Source organism: Panthera uncia (genome assembly GCF_023721935.1).
Source record: "Panthera uncia isolate 11264 chromosome B3 unlocalized genomic scaffold, Puncia_PCG_1.0 HiC_scaffold_1, whole genome shotgun sequence".
Taxonomy (NCBI): domain Eukaryota; kingdom Metazoa; phylum Chordata; class Mammalia; order Carnivora; family Felidae; genus Panthera; species Panthera uncia.
Genome location: NW_026057582.1, coordinates 2,278,087 through 2,295,840, shown reverse-complemented (window position 1 = coordinate 2,295,840; position 17,754 = coordinate 2,278,087). Strand labels below are relative to the sequence as shown.

The 17,754-nt window shown below is 54.1% G+C and overlaps 1 protein-coding gene across 1 annotated transcript in view; it reads right to left on the bottom strand.

Annotated features, from left to right (window-relative positions):
• CDC42BPB (CDC42 binding protein kinase beta) overlaps positions 1–17,754 on the bottom strand; it is a 102,246-nt gene that overhangs the window by 37,511 nt on the left and 46,981 nt on the right. The window contains 7 exon segments of the mRNA XM_049612087.1: positions 224–390; positions 2,077–2,156; positions 4,474–4,722; positions 6,258–6,458; positions 8,058–8,151; positions 12,883–13,031; positions 15,436–15,531. Of these exon segments, the coding sequence (XP_049468044.1) occupies positions 224–390; positions 2,077–2,156; positions 4,474–4,722; positions 6,258–6,458; positions 8,058–8,151; positions 12,883–13,031; positions 15,436–15,531 (1,036 nt within the window).

Below are 17,754 nucleotides of genomic sequence, written 5' to 3'. Positions count from 1 at the left end.
GGGGACGGGGTGAGTGGAAGGGAGACGGGGGAGACGGGGGTGCGAGTGGGGGGGACGGGGCGAGCGGAGAGGGACGGGGTGAGCAGAAGGGAGATGGGGGGGGACGGGGGCGTGAGCGGGGGGACGGGGAGAGCGGAGAGGGACGGGGTGAGCGGAAGGGAGACGAGGCGGGGGGGACGGGGGCGCGAGCGGGGGGACAGGGCGAGCGGAGGCCGGCGCGCACCTTGCAGCTTCCTGCTCAGCTCCAGCTTCTCCTGCTCCAGCCTCCGGATCCTCCTCTCGTACGCTTCCACCTGCAGGCTGTTCTCCAGGTCCCGCTGCACACCCTCGTCTTTGCTCAGCGTGTTGGACTGCATTATGCTCTTTAGGGAGCCTCGGTCAGAAAAGCAGCTGCAAATAAAGCAACGGGGTTTCTGATCCACGGAGCGTACAGCGACTTCTTCGGCATCTGGAGACTCGCTGGGGCCCAAGAGAAGTCTTTTGAACAGGCAGACGAAGGCCCGTGGCCAGACCATCGTGGATGGAGCCAAAATGCAGAAGGGAGACCTCCTTACAGCAAGTGATGGGATGACGGGGGGCGGGGGGGTGGCGGACAAGGCCGTGCCCTCAGAAGGGGTCAAGGAAAACGCCTCTGCCAAGGAGGCAAGCGTACTTTCTGCGTCATCGCTTACGCGCGCCCAGGAACGCCACAGGCGACATCCGTGTGAGGAGCTGGGCGTGGGGGCCTCGCCAAGCCCTCGCTGGACGGCCCTGGGCACTCCTGCCGCCGAGGGCTTCCTGAGCAGTCTGAGGACAGGGCTCACCTTCCCCTGCAGACTCGACGGCCGCTAGCACTCGGGGCGGCACGGCCACTCGCCAGAGCCGGTCCGCAGCCTGCACGCACCCAGACTGACACCCGAAGTGGTTCTCTCCCTCAGAACCAGGCCACCAGTTACTTAGTTCCTCCCGCTTTTAACACGACAGCGATGCCAGGGAGCCTTCTCCGAGTCCTGCCGCCCGGAGTGCAGCAAAGGTACCGGGCACATGTGTATGCAAGGGCCTGGCCAGTGTTTCTCAAAGGTGGCCCGAGAACGCGGTGCCAGCACCACGGGGTCTGTCCCAGGAGGACGGCCCTGGGCCTGACCCGCCAAACTGGAGCCTTGGCGGGTGGGCCTGGGACCTGCAGGTTTAACAAGTGCCCACTGAGTTGGAACGGATCAGAAAAATCCAGAACCTCCGCATGAGGGATTAAGAGGTCATCGTGCCTCCCAGATCTAAGACCCCTTCCTGCGGGCTACAAGGCGTCTGCCGTCACTCTGGCTGAAGTGCTGTTGAGCCCTGGCACCTTACACCAGGAGAGTTTCTGCGGGCTTGAGCAGAAACCGTCCTCTCCGGAAGGAGTTCCCGTCCACTGAGGTATGAGCCGCTAGAAGGCCACGTAGCCCTCCTTCAGGCGCTTCGAGGTTCCGTCTGTTTCACTTTGCCCTCCCTCCCCTCCCCTCCTGGCCCAGTTTCCTGTTCAAAGCAGGTACAACCCTCAGGCAACAACTTGGCAAAGAGGTCCATTCAAGACAGAGGCTGACAGGTACATTCACCGCGGCGCTCAGGGCCGGAGCCCTCCCGGCTCTCCAGACCGCCAGCCTGTCTGGGACCGTGCTCCAGGCCCCCGGGGGGAGCTACAGAGCTGCAATAAGATCCTCACAAAAGCCAGCACGGTGCCCTCACGAAAGCTGGGCCTGACCGGGAGCCCCCGAAAGTCTACCGGAACGAATCCTGACAGCACTGGCGGCCTGTAAGTCAGAAGTCGGCTGACCGGACCTCCCGTGAGCTAAGAGTGGGTTTCACGTTTTAAAGGGTTGTTAAAAAAAGACGACTACCTAACAGAGCCCACCCTCTGTGGAAGAAGCCGGCCGACCCTGCTACAGGTCACTGTGTGTTTTCATCAGGTGTCCTTTTTCAAGGACAAACCTGCCCACAGCTCCCTGGGGCGCGGCTGTCCCAGGGCTGACGCAGCACCCACCCGCCCGGAGCTCGCCCATCAACTGCCATCTCGCCCAAGGGAAGCCTCCGCCTGGGGAACCACAGAGCTAGACCCACCTTTCCGTTGTAAATGTAAAGCCGATGAATGGCAAATGGAGCCCAGAGAAGCCTGTGTGAGAACCAGGAGGTAATATTTCCTGCATGAGAACACATACAACAACATGAAATCCATGTTCAAACAAAGGGAAAGAACATTAGCAACGGGTGAGACCGCGTGCACTAGAGAGAATCGCGTGGCCTCCTAGGACACCGAGCCCAGCGTCCCCGCCAGGGGGCACAGCATTGGCAGACTTGTATTTTCAGTCCTGGCTGTGCCCACGATGCAGTTAACAGAACAAACACACTGCTTCAGAGGATGGTTAATGACCCAGGCCACACTTGGATGGCGCCCTGGTGCCACACTCGTCGGCCCCGAGCAGAGGCGAGCTGGCGGGCGCTGGCGCAGCCCCGGGAGGGTTGTGAGGCAGAGGCTGGGGGCTCTCAGGCTCTTGGGAGAAACAGAGGCCAACGGCAGGGGTATAGGCTTGGAACCCAAGGTACATGGGTTTATTTTAGATTTATTTTCGATTAGGTTTATTTATTTTAGATTAATGTGTTACAGACTCTGGTTTTCAGTGTCAGGATCCTTCTTTATTAAACATGAAACCAAAGTTATACTTCATCTGGGAAATGTCATTGTAGAAATAGTTTCTTTGCGGTCTAAGAAAACCCTTTCCACGATGACACTACTTTTCTCTGTCTTTTCTCCAGGAGGTCTACGGTTCAGCTCTTGTTTGAGTCAGAGAAATTCTCTAGGGAGTGATCAAGACTTTTCTTCTACTTGGTCAAACCTCACTTCTTCTATCCCCAAAACAAGCCACCTGTATGGACTTAAAAGGCTGGATTTGAGGATATCAAAATAACCTTAGAGCCTCTGAGCAAAGACAAGACGGTGCCGACTCACGCACCAGAGGCCGTCGGACCAGCCCAGCACCGGACGGCCCCAGAGCCAGGGCCCAATCTGGAGGATCCACGACGTTAGGCGTCAGTGGAGGACTCAGAAGCCACACGCAGTCTTGGTTGCCCCCAAAGCCTGGCCGTGTAAAGAAACACACGTGCAGACACAGAACCGTGATGGCCGGAGTGCTAGGTGCTCATGCCGGGGACCAGAGTCCCAGGGGCTCCAAGTCCGCCGTGGGGCTGCAGGCCGAGCCCCTCGCCAGCTCAGGGCCTCGAAGTCTGCAAGTGGTGACAGGGCTGAGGCGAAGCTCCAGGACGGTAACATGTCCGACGCTGCTGAGTGCCATGAAAATACAGCGTAAGTGTTTCTGGTGAGTCTAAAGGAGAAGAGCCATTTAACTCCATTTTACTCAAGCGGAGTACAGGCGGACCTCGGAAAAATTTTGGGCGTGGTTCCAGACACCACAATAAAGTATCACAACAGAGCGAGTCAAGTGTATTTTCGGTTTCCCAGTGTATGTGAAAGTTTACACTATGCTATAGTCTACTGAGTGTGCAACAGCATTATGTCTGAACAAATAAATTTCATAACTTAATTTAAAAACAGGGGGCACCTGAGTGGCTCAGCTGGTTAAGCGTCCAACTTCAGCTCAGGTCATGATCTCACAGCTCGTGAGCTTGAGCCCCGCATCGGGCTCTGTGATGACAGCTCGGAGCCTGGAGTCTGCTTTGGATTCTGTGTCTCCCTCTCTCTTTGCTCCTCCCCTACTGGTGCTCTGTCTGTGTATGTGTCTCTCTCTCAAAAATAAATAAACATTAAAACAAGTTAAAAACAAAATAGTTTAGTGGGGGGAGGAGGGGAGCACCTGGGTGGCTCAGTCAGTGAAGCATCTGACTCTTGATTTCGGCCCGCGTCATGATCTCACCGTTGTGGGATGGGGTCCTACGCCAGGCTCCACGCAGAGCACGGAGCCTGGGATTCCCTCTCCCCTCCTCCCCAACTTGTGCACTCACACACACACCCTTTCTCAAAATAAATAAATGAACTTGAACAGAAACACTGCTAAGAGATGCTAACCATCATCTGAGCTTTCAGCAAGTCATAAGCACTGACCACAGATCGCTGCAACAAATGCAGTAATAATGAAAAAGTTTGGAATACTGTGACAATCACCAAAACGTGACACGGGAGACGAAGTGAGCAAATACTGTTGGAAAATGGCACCAGAAGACTTGCTGGGGGCAGGCTTGCCACGAACCTTTAATCTGTAAAAACCCAGTATCTGCAAAGCACAATGAAAGGAGGTGGCTGTGGTCTCTGTGTTTTAAAGGGGACATTACTACCAAGCTGAAGGCTGGAATAAAAGGTGTATTTTCTGGAAACACAACACCAGACTTTTAAAAAGAACCAACACGGCTCTAGGACCCTGCTGACAATCCACACCCCCAACAGACCACTGCTGGCTTCAGACCCGCCGGGACGCCACGGGGACGGAGGTGCTTGTTCACACTCACGGTGTTTCTCAGCACGTCGTCGTCCACGTCAAAGTTGGAGGTGTCAGAAGGACTGCTCACATCAGGAATATAAGGTGCTTCCAGGTTTCGTATATTTTCCCAATTCAGACCTTCAAAGAACGCATGCTTTTTGAAGTCTTCTATCCCGTTCTGGCCCAGCCGGCGCTCTCTGCTGCAGATGAGTCTTTGGATGAGGTCTTTGGCTTCTTCAGACACATCCGTGACGTGGGACGGAAACTGAAATCGCTCCTGGGGGGCAAGCGGCCGGTGGACATGAGATGAAAACTTACTCAGAAAAACCCAAGATGTACAGACATTACAGGAAACAACAGAGTCGACAGTCCTTTCTAATTTCACGGTAGCTAAATGCAAACCAAAGCTAACGACATTTGATTCTAATGAGAAAATCCTCAGTCGTGCTGGTTACTCGTTACCATGTTACATGTAAATTAACGATAAATTTTCACCCATCAAAGTGGCAAAGGGCGCCGACCACACGCTGTGGCAGAACCGGCTGGCACGGAGCTCTTCCACAGTGCGTCTGCCAGCATCTGGCGCAAGTCTACTCCTAAGATTTTGTTCTACAGAGAAGCATCGTGCGCCGGACAGAAGGATGACGAAACACCTGGTCGTATGTGACGTGATGCCATTCACTCAGACGCGGCCCCACAAACACACACCCAGCACGGCAGCGGGCCCGAGCGCCGAGGCCCAGGCCCCACCTCTATCATCCAGAAAGAGGGAGGGCAGGAACACTACCGAAGATCAGACCGGCGGGCGCACAGGAAGCGCCGGACCAGGCCCCACAGGGGCACGTGCTCCTTGCCAGCAGGCTCTTTAGAATCCCCGGAGTCCTGTTCGCTACCGTGATGGCATTTATCGCCAAGACGCGGAGGGGGTGATTTCCGCCGTCTACGCTATGCACTTTTGTGCTGTTTTTCTGGTAAGGCTAAGCTAACTTCCAAGTGAAAACAATCATCTCTATTCTGGGAAAGTTCTTTAAAAACCATGGCTTGCCCTGATTGGGAGTTACATGGCAGACCACCCACCATGTTCGTGTTCACGGGCCCCCAACACGAAGAGTTGCCGGGGGACGGGGCTGAGGACTGGTCAGCGGAGAGAAGCTCACTTGGGGGGTGCGGGTGACAGACTGGGGAAGGAGGCGGTGAGCACACGGCCGCAGGGTGGGAGCGGCATGAGGACACATGTGACTAAGGGAAACAGGTGACAAAACAGGAAGCGGAAGAGCAATGGGAAAACGAACAAGAAATGAAGGCGAGGCCGACGGGAGGCAAGGTCTAGGGGGGGAAAGGCACAGCTGGAAAGGGAAAAGGAAGCCGGGTCAAGGAGGTGGAAGAGTGCTATGCGCGGGCTCCTGGCCTGGTCCGGACAAGTAATCTCCGGGAAGCAGACTCGAGAAGAGCAGCTGTGGTCACACTGATGAATCCAGACCCACAGGTGGAAGAGCCCAACGGGCCCCCGCCCCCCGCCATCCCGAGGCCACACCCGGCACAGCCCCGTGGAGGCCCGCCTCCCCGGGGCCCTGCCCCGAACACCGCCACTCCAGCTCGCAGCTCTCTCTCTCCCCCCACGCCCACACCTCCCGTGCCGGCGGCTTGTGCCGACTCCACCCGCAAATCTCTGCTCCTGTCTGGCGGCCAGCAGCCTGCTCCAACCCTATCGTCTCCTCCCCAAAGACGCGGACAGCTTCCCAGCAGCCCTCCCGCCTCCGGGCCCCTGCCTCGGGACTCAAACAAACAGGACGTGGAGACGCAACATCTTACTTCGTGGTTCATGATCTTTCCGTAGGTCTCCACGAGGGACTCTGCGTAGAAAGGCGTCTCTCCATACAGCATCTCGTACATGCAGACGCCCAGAGACCACCAGTCACACTCGGGGCCGTACTTGCCCATGCCGTCCTCCATGGCCTGCAGGATCTCCGGCGAGATGTAGTCAGGAGTGCCCACGGCCACAGAGGACTGGACCTTGAAGGAGAGGGGGTGTTGGAGGGAAATCCTGGGGCAGCTCCGATTCCAAATTCCCAACTACTCCCTCTAAAACACTGATAGCAAATGATGAAATCATCGTGGAATAAAACTAGCACACGAGCATGATTTAAAACCCTAGTAATTAAAAATTCACTGCAAATGAATGCTCTCCTGCAGCAGTAAACGTGAGGCAGTTTCCAGAACGTGTGAGATGGCCTCGCATGCCTGGTCTCCCCTTGCCCGCATGCCCGGCACAGCCCCCAGAGGGCACTGTGGTCCCTCAAGGGGTGGCATTTCCCACATCCTCTGTCACTGCCCAAAGTGCGGTCCAGAAGCCACGTGTGTTCAGGCCAACCCTTCGCAAACTTCCGTGTGCATACAGGCCACCCGGGCTCTTGTGAAACAGAAATTCTAGGGTGGGGCCCAAGACACTGAATGTCTGTTTCCACAGCCGCTAAGGCTGCTCCCCCAGGGCCTACCCTTCCATCTCCCAAATGGGAACATCTGGAAATAGTCCAGGCACAGGAATTCTCCAGATGGGGAACCAGGAGGCTCAGGCCTCTACAAGGGAAAGGACAGTTCCTCGGCCACTGACGTTAGCAGGAACAGGCTTGACGTGGGGCCATCGCTCCGGAAAGCCGTGGCCAGCGACGGCAGTGAGCGTCGTGAGAAAACAAGGGGGCAGCGGGGCAGCTGAGGAACCAGACTGGTCTTGGAGCGCATGGAGAACAAAGTCCGTTAGACTGAGGGAGCAACCGTAACAGAAGGCCTGGCCCAGGAAGGCCAGACAGACTCTCCCTCGGGTCATGTCTGAGGAGGGGCCAAGGGATACGAGCGGCACCCGGGTCAGACTGGACCGCGGGGAGGTCGGCCTCCGTCACGTGACCAGACTCAGTTCCCCGCTCGGCTGCCCGGCTGCAGGAACCGTACGGTGGACAGTGGGGAGACCGGCGTGAGGTGGCAGCACGGGAAGGGTGAGGGGACGTGCAGGCAGGAAAGGGAACCAACGCTCGAGCTCAGTCCGAGACCACCACGCTTGTCGTCGGAAGGCTGGATTTGAGGGCAGCACCAATCTCAACTAAGCAACACGTGGTCAAGACTGGGGAAATGAGAGACTGATTTGGTGGGAAGAAAGAGAGTAACCCTAGTATCAAGGATCCCTGTTTCTAGATGGACAACACCCACAGAGAGAAAAGCCCTGCCTGACAGGAAGTTGCCTGCCCGCCCCCACACAGAAATGAGGAGTCGCTAACACAGTCAACGTCTGAGCGCCTGACCGGCCCGCACCAGACGTTTCAAGAAAGGACCGAGGGGGCCTGCGTGTCGCTGCGGCAATGGTGTGCTCAGCCACCTCGCCACGTGAGGAAAGGGACGACCCCCAACTTAGAAGGCACACGTACTACTGCTGAGACATGGACATCAAAACTGAGGTTTTCAACTTAATTAGAAAATTTAAACTGTCCCCCAAATGTGAATCTTTTTAATTCACATTCATAAACTTGGTTTCTTAATTGGATCTCAAATTGAAATGTTAAGTCCCTTCTAATACAAGCAAAACCCAGAACCAAATGAAAAATCTCCAACAGAAATACCTACAGTTCCATCGTCACTCATCTTCAAACAGGATCCAAAGTCGGCCAGGCGGATGTGACCGTTCACGTCCAAAAGGACATTGTCAGGTTTAATGTCTCTGTGAGTAAAACAGATCAGTGAGTCAACCATCTCCACGCCACACATTAGGCAGGTCAAAGCCTGTCACCAGTGGCGTACCCGCCGAGGAAATGCTAATGCCATTCAGGACAGCTGTCGCAATCTTGGGAAAACGTCTCTCCGTGGCACTCTACTCGCACACGCGTACGGAGGGGCAGTCACCACCACTACCGCTCACTCCTGTGCGTGAGCTAATCCCCAGTCAATCCCACGACACACCATCTTGTTCCCACCGCACAGCTGACCATGCTTCCCGAGTGTCTCCTTCGTGCCCGGTGCTGTGCTTGACCCCAGGTCTACGACAGTAACCAGACCCCACAGCCCCTGCCATCACGAAACTTCCACCAGCTGAGAGGGCAGAAAATGAACGTGTGAATGCACGAACACGCACGTGGTCTCAGTCGGCACCAGGGTCTGACGCCCACGATAAGCGCTGGGAAGAAACCAGAAGCAGCAGAAAACGGGGCAAAGGGTGTCTGAGCACAGACGCGATGAGAGCAAGAGACAGGTGAGGCTCTGGGGCAAGACCACGGCAGGCCAACAGCCCCCCACGTACCCCACGCTGTATCTGGCGGACAAAGACCCGGGGGCTGAAGACCTAAGCCATCTGTCCAGCTGTCAGCAGCAAGTTCATGGCAGGTCCACAGGTAGGTCCACGGCCGACCTGCCGCTCTGTGGACTTGCAAACGTGGGGCCCCTGGGGAGGCGGACGGCCTTTAAAGCACAAGCTCTCCTTCCTGATCAAACAAGTCCATGTGACTGGACGGCACAAAAGGGAACAGACGTCGGGAGGAAAGGCAGATGTTCGCCAAGAGGAGCTCAGGTATGTGCTCACACGACAGAACACCACACCTGAGCTACTCCCAACATCAGGGACGCATCTCACAAACAAAGGTGAGAAGACGACGACAATTCTTACCCAAAGAAAGATCCACGAAGCAAAAGAAACTAGCGCAGCACCCCAAACCGAAATAAAGAGGAAAAACAAAGCAAACCCTCAAGGAGTCAGAAAAATAAAAAATTAAGAACGGAGCCAGACAAAAGCAGGAAGAAATGAAGAGATTTAACTCGAGGAAGAAACAGAAGACAAAATCTTATCAGGAATGGGGACTAAGATGCCCATAGGAGAACAAATTCCAGTAAAAATCTAATGAAAGGGCACTGAAGAAAGGGAGGGAAAGATCTAGAGGAATGAAAACAGACGCCACATACAAATAACTGGAGTCCCCAAAGAAATTGAAAGAATAAAAGAATAAAACGTAATATTTGAATCTACAATCTGAGAGAACCTTCCAGAAGTTAAAAAAAAAAAAAAAAAAAAAAAAAAAAGGGACTGCATTACAGACTGACGGGCCCATCAAATTAAAAATTTTCCTTTTCCCATGTCCTGTTTCTTGGAGCCAACCTGATACTAAAGTTCACATGGATCAATTAATGCGTGAGGACAGCTAGAAAAGCCCTGGAGAGAAAGAAAGGGGTCTGATGGGGGAACTAGTCCGGCACGGCTTCTGCCTCCAAAATCAAAGCGGTACGGCCCTGGTGCACAGACAGACAGACAGACGACAGGACAGAACGTCACGGGGAGTGAGTGCGTGATAAAGATGTCATCTCGCCTCACTGGGGCAAAGACACACTTCCTAAGCGAGCTGGTCTTGGGACAACAGGAGGGCCTCCTAAAGATAAAATCAGACCCGCTCCACAACCACGGCGGCCACCGGCCTGCCCCAGGCTACCTTCGTCACATTCCTCTGCTTCATCCTGCATCTCTCCCGCGCAGCTTTCTATTTGCTCCGGTTTTGGTTTTTGTTCTCTGGATATTCCTTCTCTTAAAACTGCACCGTTCTGGGGCGCCTGGGTGGCGCAGTCGGTTAAGCATCCGACTTCAGCCAGGTCACCATCTCGCGGTCCGTGAGTTCGAGCCCCGCGTCAGGCTCTGGGCTGATGGCTCGGAGCCTGGAGCCTGTTTCCGATTCTGTGTCTCCCTCTCTCTCTGCCCCTCCCCCGTTCATGCTCTGTCTCTCTCTGTCCCAAAAATAAATAAAAAACGTTGAAAAACAAAATTAAAAAAAAAAAAAACTGCACCGTTCTGACTTTGTTTCTGAGCTGCACTCTCCGTTCTCTCTGGGGACGTCATGTCCTCGAAGGCAAGTGACTCTGTCACTCTTCGTTTCTGCCTCTGCTGTGATCTGGGGCTGACCGCTCCAGGAGGGGCCGTACCCGCCTGTGTGCCGTGCTCCCTGGTCCCGGCTGCCCACCGCTTCCCACGCTGCCAAAGCCAGGGAGCACCTGCTCTGCCTGCCTGCAGCAGCCCGGCCGGAGGGCGGTGGGCACGGCCCGAGTCCCCGCGGCCCACATCCAGCCACAGAAAAGGCCCCACAGCTGTAGCGCAGGGTCTGAGTCCTGCTTCTTAAATCCAGCAGGGACACGGCTGCTGTGTTGACGACACACACTCATTTCCGGCCCCGTCGAATGCTGCTTCGACCCACAGTGAATCTACCACCTGCGGCTGGGGCAGGACTGACTTCCTACCAAACCTGGCTTTGTAGCCTTTCTAGCAAAAGTGCAAGCTTTCGGTTTTCAGACCGGGTCGTTCAAGTGCTAAGTCTGAATACTGAGTTGACGGGGGAGGGCGGTTAATCACACATTTCATTCTCCTACTATGTCTGGAGATCAAATGACAGAGTGAAGCTTCTACATAGCTAATTAAGAAAATAAGGGAAAAGCTTTCTAATTAGGGAAAACAGAGAGAGAATAAACCACTGAAAAAGTGGTCAGATTAATTTCCCTGGAGATCGGTGACAAATACAAAGACATTTAGCTCTGGTATGAATTAGTCAAATTTCTGTCAGAATATAAAACCGAATGTTGAAAACAACTATAGTAACTGTTAGAAAAGCAAGCACAGCGACATTAAAGAATCCATGAAAAAAGAGAAAATGCCCTAAAAGAAGTGAAGGTTCTTTGGGAGCCGCGCCCTCTGCTTACTCTGTGATACCTGGACCCACAGGGCAGTGCCCTGGGCAGGGGCACGTGGCCCCTGCGCCTCAGTTTCCCCACTGAGCAGTGAGGTACGACTCACGGCGAGACCTGAAGGGCTGTTCTTGTGACACCCCGTGCCGTGGCCACCCTTGCAGCAGGAGCTGTGTCTGCTCAGGAAAACCTCCTGACGGGCAGCAGAGGCCGGGCCCCGGGCGAGGCGGCAGCGGGGCCCGATGTGACGCCAGGGGGATCGCGGTGGCCGTGAGCCTCCCAACAGAGGACGGTGATGCCCTCACAGTCCCGAGGAAGGTGATTTCCAATCTGAAATTCTTACTAGATCATCCCTCAGTCACACATGTGGATGGAATTAAGATGCTGATCTCAAAACCATGATCTCACAAGCCACCTTGATCCAGAAACTACAGACAATCCATGCTACCAAATCAAAAGAATAGACCAAGAAAGGAAGATGTGTCACTTGGACAGCAAGGGATCCAATCCCGGGAGACGGGACGGGAGCGTCTCCGGGGAAAGAACTCTCAGAACGCTGGCAGAGGCACCCAGGGCAGAAGGGAGTGGGAAAGAAGGAAGCAGTGGTGCCAAGAAAAATGAGGCCTATGCTACCTGATACGCCTGTGTGCACAGAGCTTTGTAATTCAGCACAGGGGACGACTAGCCAGTTTGGGGTAACCAGCGACGGCTGCCACGGAAAAGCCCGCCAGTGAAGACTCAGGGCCATTGCCACCCCCAGAGGAAACGACTTATGGAAGTGTAAATGCGGGAACCGCCAGGCTCATCTGTCACACTCACACAGGTGTTCCACGATGAACCTGACAGGGATTGAACCAACAGTTATCGCTCAGGAACTGGGATGCTGTGGGAGGGAGGTCTGAGAGTGTGTGTGGGAGAGGGCTGAGAGAGAGAGCTACTTCTGGAAAGAGTAAACCGCATCTTAACAGATGTGATCTGACTCTCCCTCCTCTGCAAAAAAGAAAATGGCGAGAGAAGCTGGTTAGTTAGGAATATGAGGCAAATGGCGCAAGAAACAGTGTAAAAAGCCGACGAGCTACCTGCGGCCAGTGGAATCCGGGCAGGGCAGGAGACGCGTGCTTTCTCTTAAGCCCTGTAGCGCTACCTGACTTGAAAAAACCGTTACCATGAACGTATTTGATAAAAATTATTAAAATAAACAGCCAACCCCACAGGACGAACTCGCTGTCTTAAGCAGCAGAAAGACACAGAGGTGGCGCCCGCGCAGGATGCAGGGTGGGCCCGCAGCGCGCCCAGGGGGGCTGGAGGCACACGGCCACACAGAACCAGTTATTCTCGCTCGAGGTGCTGTGCTGAGCCCCTCTCCCCAACCCAGTCCTCCTCTGTGAGTGCCATGATGGGGGCCGTGCACCAGGGAAGGTGTTGTGGCTGAGACGGCAGACAGTCAGGGAACCCGTGAACTAGGGGGCGGGCACCCCAGGGAGGAGGGATCAGCAGCGGGAGGATGAGCTGATGTCAGCAAAACACCTAAAGACAAGGCGGCTCTGGGGGACCCGCGCTCGAGCATCCTCATCGTCACAGTAACGCTGGGACCTGCTGGTGCCAGGCGCTGGGGCGGCCCAGGGTCTGCGAACCGCGTGGCCTCTCTGGACGGCCTGGAGCCTCCGACAGAGTCTCGGGGCCCCGAAAGGGCATCTTCACGTATTCAATGCCGTTCCCATAAAACACAAAAGGTGCGTACCTGTGCACGTAGTGAAGCTGATGGATGGAATCGATGGCCAACACCATTTCACCGATGTAGAATCTTGCCATATCTTCTGGAAGCTTGTCTTCGAATTTACTGAGCAGGGTCAGTAAATCACCACCCACGTAGTAATCCATGACTAAGTACTACAGGTGGGAAGAGGTGGGAGAGAACAGAACATTCAGTCAGCGTGAGGCCTGACAACGAAAGGCCGAAGTTCTACCACGGAAGTCCTCTGGCTCTTCCAGTCTGGAGCGGTGGCTTCCGAGCTGCTCCTGTGTCATCCAGGATTTCCCCACTCGGTACCTTCCTGCACCACATACTGTCGTACTTTCAGTTAGGCATCTGACGGGGAACAAATTTCAGGAACAACAGCGCAGAGGATGGGGGCCGAGAGCAGGGCAGGAGAGGGGCTGGGAGGCCAGGACGTGGTCCTGGAAGGAGAGGAGGGTGACAGGCACCGGGGAGTACTATGTGGAGGCAGAGGCCAGACCACGGGCTGGCGGGCGTGCGGGGCGAAGGGAGAAGTTCTCCGGCCCCTAAGAAAGCGGTAGGAGTAAGTCAAGCACCCATCTAGCCGAGTCTCAACGGTTTCCATGCTTGCCTAGAATTCTAAACAGAAAAATGAAAATGCTTTACAGCAGCACTGAATATGATCGATAGGCTCCTGGAGAACTGTAAGGAATCCGTAAGAAAGTAAACTAAGGGGCCATAAGGCAGAAACTTACTTTTAGAGTAAGAACCAGACCAATTATTTCCTCTGTCATGAAACACAGGGATTCTAAGTCAACAAGGCAACACCCTTCTAGTCACTGGAGAAACAGGTTTAATTTTTAGGACACGCCAAGTTTAGATGCCTCCAACAGGAGTAACAACGAGAATGGGCTCTGTGGGGCAGCCCAATGACTCCACATGAGGAAGGAGGCCTGACGCGGCCTGCCCCGCTCTCCAGGCCTGCTTCTCCACCACCCCACAAAGGCAGAAACTGCCGGGGTCCCAGAGAGAAGGAACCTGCCCGACAGCACCACTCAGGGGCGGCAGAGACAGCAGCCAGCCACGGGCCTGCGAACCCCAGTACCAGGGCCCAGGTTCACACACTAGAAAGCCCGGAGCCCCTGCCTTCCTTCTTGATTTTCACTGTACCTCTATTTGTGCAACTCCAAACACTCAAGAAGATGCCTTCTTGGCTGCGATTCCTAACTGACCATCTTCTATCAGACATTTCAGACTGCAAGACACTATGCTGACTTCAGGAAAGATTAAACAAAATATGTTGTTTTCCTTCTGTACAGATCTGCGCCTGAACTCCTCGGAAATGGACCTGAGATGGTCGCCTCTGAGCGGGGGTGATGTGCACTCGGCGGTCTGCTGGGGAAGGGCCCTGAGCACCACCTCCCGTCACACGCTTGGACAAGTGGCTACGTCCCCTCCCGCTCCAGATGCCCCATTTAAAACGTGGTGACAACCTTCAGGGCCTAAGGCACGGGGTCCCTGGGGAGACGGAGCTAACCCACGCGCCCCTGCTCGATAAACACAACGGTCCCTCTGTAGATATAAACATGTATGTTGTAAATTCTAAATAAACAGTGTAACAAACCATGTTACCTAATTCTGGACATTCAAAACTGATGGATGTCTTTGACGTGGGAAAGAGACGGTTGTAAGATGAATAAAAGAGACCCTATGTCCCTCTTGCTGTAGGAACGGAGCACAGAAGTGCGGGTGAGCCCAGGGAGATCGAGCTCAGGTCCCTGGCCCGAGGCCGTGCAGACCTTCGAAGCCCCTGCGGCCACCGCTGGGGCTGCGCAGGCAGGAGGAGCCGGGCAGAGACCAGCTTCTCCAAGGACGGTGCTTGCCCCGCACACCCAGAGCTCCACGTGAGGACCTTTTTAGGTTTAGGCAAACCTTCGGTCACACGGTCACTCTGGAATTAAGAGCAGCTGAGGGCAAAGGCCTGGCTTCTTTTCCCTTGTGAGCCGCTGTTTTGTGTCTGTTTTACAGGCATCTACGCTCACCTCGGGGCACACGTGTCAATCGCACAGCGGACTGACTGGTCAAGACTGAAAGCCCCCACTTAGGTCGGAAGGAACAGATAACAAGAGTCCCCCCAAAACCCACGTCAGAAGACCTCAGCGAGCCCAGCTCGTTCGGGGAGGACTGCACAGCAGCAGTGTCCTCGGACAGCGTCAGGCATCGTGGGTGACACGATTACCCACTCAGCGCCAAAGGCTGAGCCTCTGTGGGTCCTCGCGGCCCTCTCTCTTCAAACATAATCCAAGATGGAAAATGTCTCGAAGCCCCAGTTTATTTAAATGTAATAAACCCGGGGAACAAAACTAATCAGGTTATCTCGTGATGAGAACTGTCTGCCTTCAAAAAACCCCACCCAGTTACTACCTTAAAGCAACCCCTTCGTTCTCTCCGAGCACATATAAACACTGTCAATTCCAAACCGCCTTGTTCGGTTTTTAGTAGCAGCACAAAGGAACCAACCAATTTCACCCACATGCCATTTGACAGACCCTTGAAGCGCCTGAGACCCAGACATACCAGGTAGTTTTCGTCCTGAAAGGCGTAGTGCAGAGTAGTGATCCACTGGCAGTCGCCGTTCACCAGCACGTCGCGCTCTTCTCGGAAACAAGCAGTCTGTGAAGAATCAGGGGGAGAGTCGGTCTGTGCCCGTCCAAGGAGTACGGTCCTGAACAGAGGGGCCCCTGCCGTGACAGGCTCTGGAGACGCGTCACCAGGCTGCCTCCCAGGCTGCAGGAAGCTCGGCCTCCCTCACTCACCTGGAACCAGACGCACCCTCGCCTCCCCCAGGCCCTTCCTGCAGCGAGGCTTCGGAGAGCTCACTTCCTCAGGACGGGCCCGGCCCCTGCCCCTTCCACACACGCCACCTCTGCAGCCGACAAAGGAGAGTCGGCCCTGCTCCCAGGTGGATCTCAGCAACACTCTCCTAGGTGGGCCCCTCCCACCCAGCACTGCCCGACCTCTCTGGACCAGACCGGCTTCCTCTCGATAGCCTGGGATGTGGCCGCCCCGCGTCTGCCCCTCGCTGTCACACACCTACAGTCTAGCAGCCACGTGGCTGGCAGGAAAGGGCACACACCTGCTCACTGAGCTGAGCGCTGGAAAGTGATTTAATCACGGTAACTGGTGCCATGGTCATAACAGGATTCTGTGAAGAAGTATGGTCTGCAGCATACAGTTTTGTAAAAGGCTGTCTTTTAGGCTGTTACGGTTTATTTTTTTTTAAGAGCTTTATTACACAGGTGGTACCTAGATTTAAAAGTGACCAGGTATTTTGGCATAATCATAATAAAACTTTCTCTTTGTTGATCACCTAAGATTTTAACTCCCTCTAGATCTGAAACTTGCGAAGCTTAACAAAGTTATGGGCACTTAACAAAGTGCCCATGACAGTGGCACTGATGGGAGCCCTTGGTCCACAAGGCACTGGGGAGTCCTACCTGCTCTCTCATGAGACTCACAGTGACCTCTGGAACTTGTTTTGTCCTATGAGCTTTGTATTCTAAACTTGTTTTTAAAATTTTTTATTTCGAAAAAAAATGACTGAAGTAGATGTGCCCCAATTCTACTAATTAAAAGCAGATAAAACAACTCAAATGGACCAGCAATCAGCTTACAATGTCCAAACGTGCAGAGACCAATGCTATGCCCCCCAGCCCGCGGCCCCCCAGCCCACAGGGCCTGGCGCAGGGCAGCTGCAAGGAAGCCCCAGGGCCGGGGCTCCACGTTCTCAAGGGTCTACCCATCCACATTTAGAATAAAAGCCATTCTTAAACTCGGGGTCACCAGCATGATGACCCACAGACAGGAAATATATGTATTATTCAGCAGTTTTGTTTTGAGAACTTTCAGTACTTTTTTAATGAGCAAAACAGATGAGCTAGAAAGCACAGCACGCACGACCCACAAAGTTATGAATTCACAGCTTAGTGACTTTTCCACTGCCCCCTCTTGTTGACGTCATGCTTTCAAAGATTAATTTAGTGTTCACAATAAACTTATTAGGAATAAAAAGATAAATCACTTTAACCCTGTTATATCAATATTATTAAGTTTTTATATGTATCACACACACACACACACACACACACACACACACACACACATATCCCATGACATGTACCCTGGGATAATCGTAATAATTAGCAGACATCCTTGGACTTTTCCGACTATGCCAATTAGGTAGGATCTCTGTAACCAGATTTAAATTTCATAATTTCAGAATGTACTCACCATGACATTTGGGTAAATACTGACTAGTTATGGTAAGGTGAGAATCACCTCTCCCCAACCTTGGGACTTTTAAACATACACACACACACACACACACACACACACACACACACACACACACACCGGTCTGGAGGCTGACACTGAACAACCAATCACTCCTCTAAAAATATAAACTTAAATGAATTTGCTACTAGCCTTTATTTCCCTGCTTATTCCTCCCCCAAACTCTTATACACCACCAGCTACCCTGTTCCCACGGAAGAGTCACTCCAGCGATTTCCCTTGACCCCCAGAGCGCGGACGGTGCCACGAAGGGCTGCTGAGGCCGAGGCACGGCCACCGCGGTGCCACCTGAGGCAGAGTCCCCAGGCCCAGGTGACCACAAACACAGCGATGCTTCAGTTAACCAGCCTGCATTCATCCGGCAGAGGCCCGGTGCTGGGCACCACGGTGGGAAGGAGGAGGGTAGGGACGGGGAAGGAGAACAGGCCGTGACGGACAGGTAGGACGCACTGAGGATACTGAGTGAGAACGCCCACCCACCAAGCTGACGACAACCTGAGCTCAGGGGAGGGATCTGACCAGAACAGACGTCTGTACTGGTAT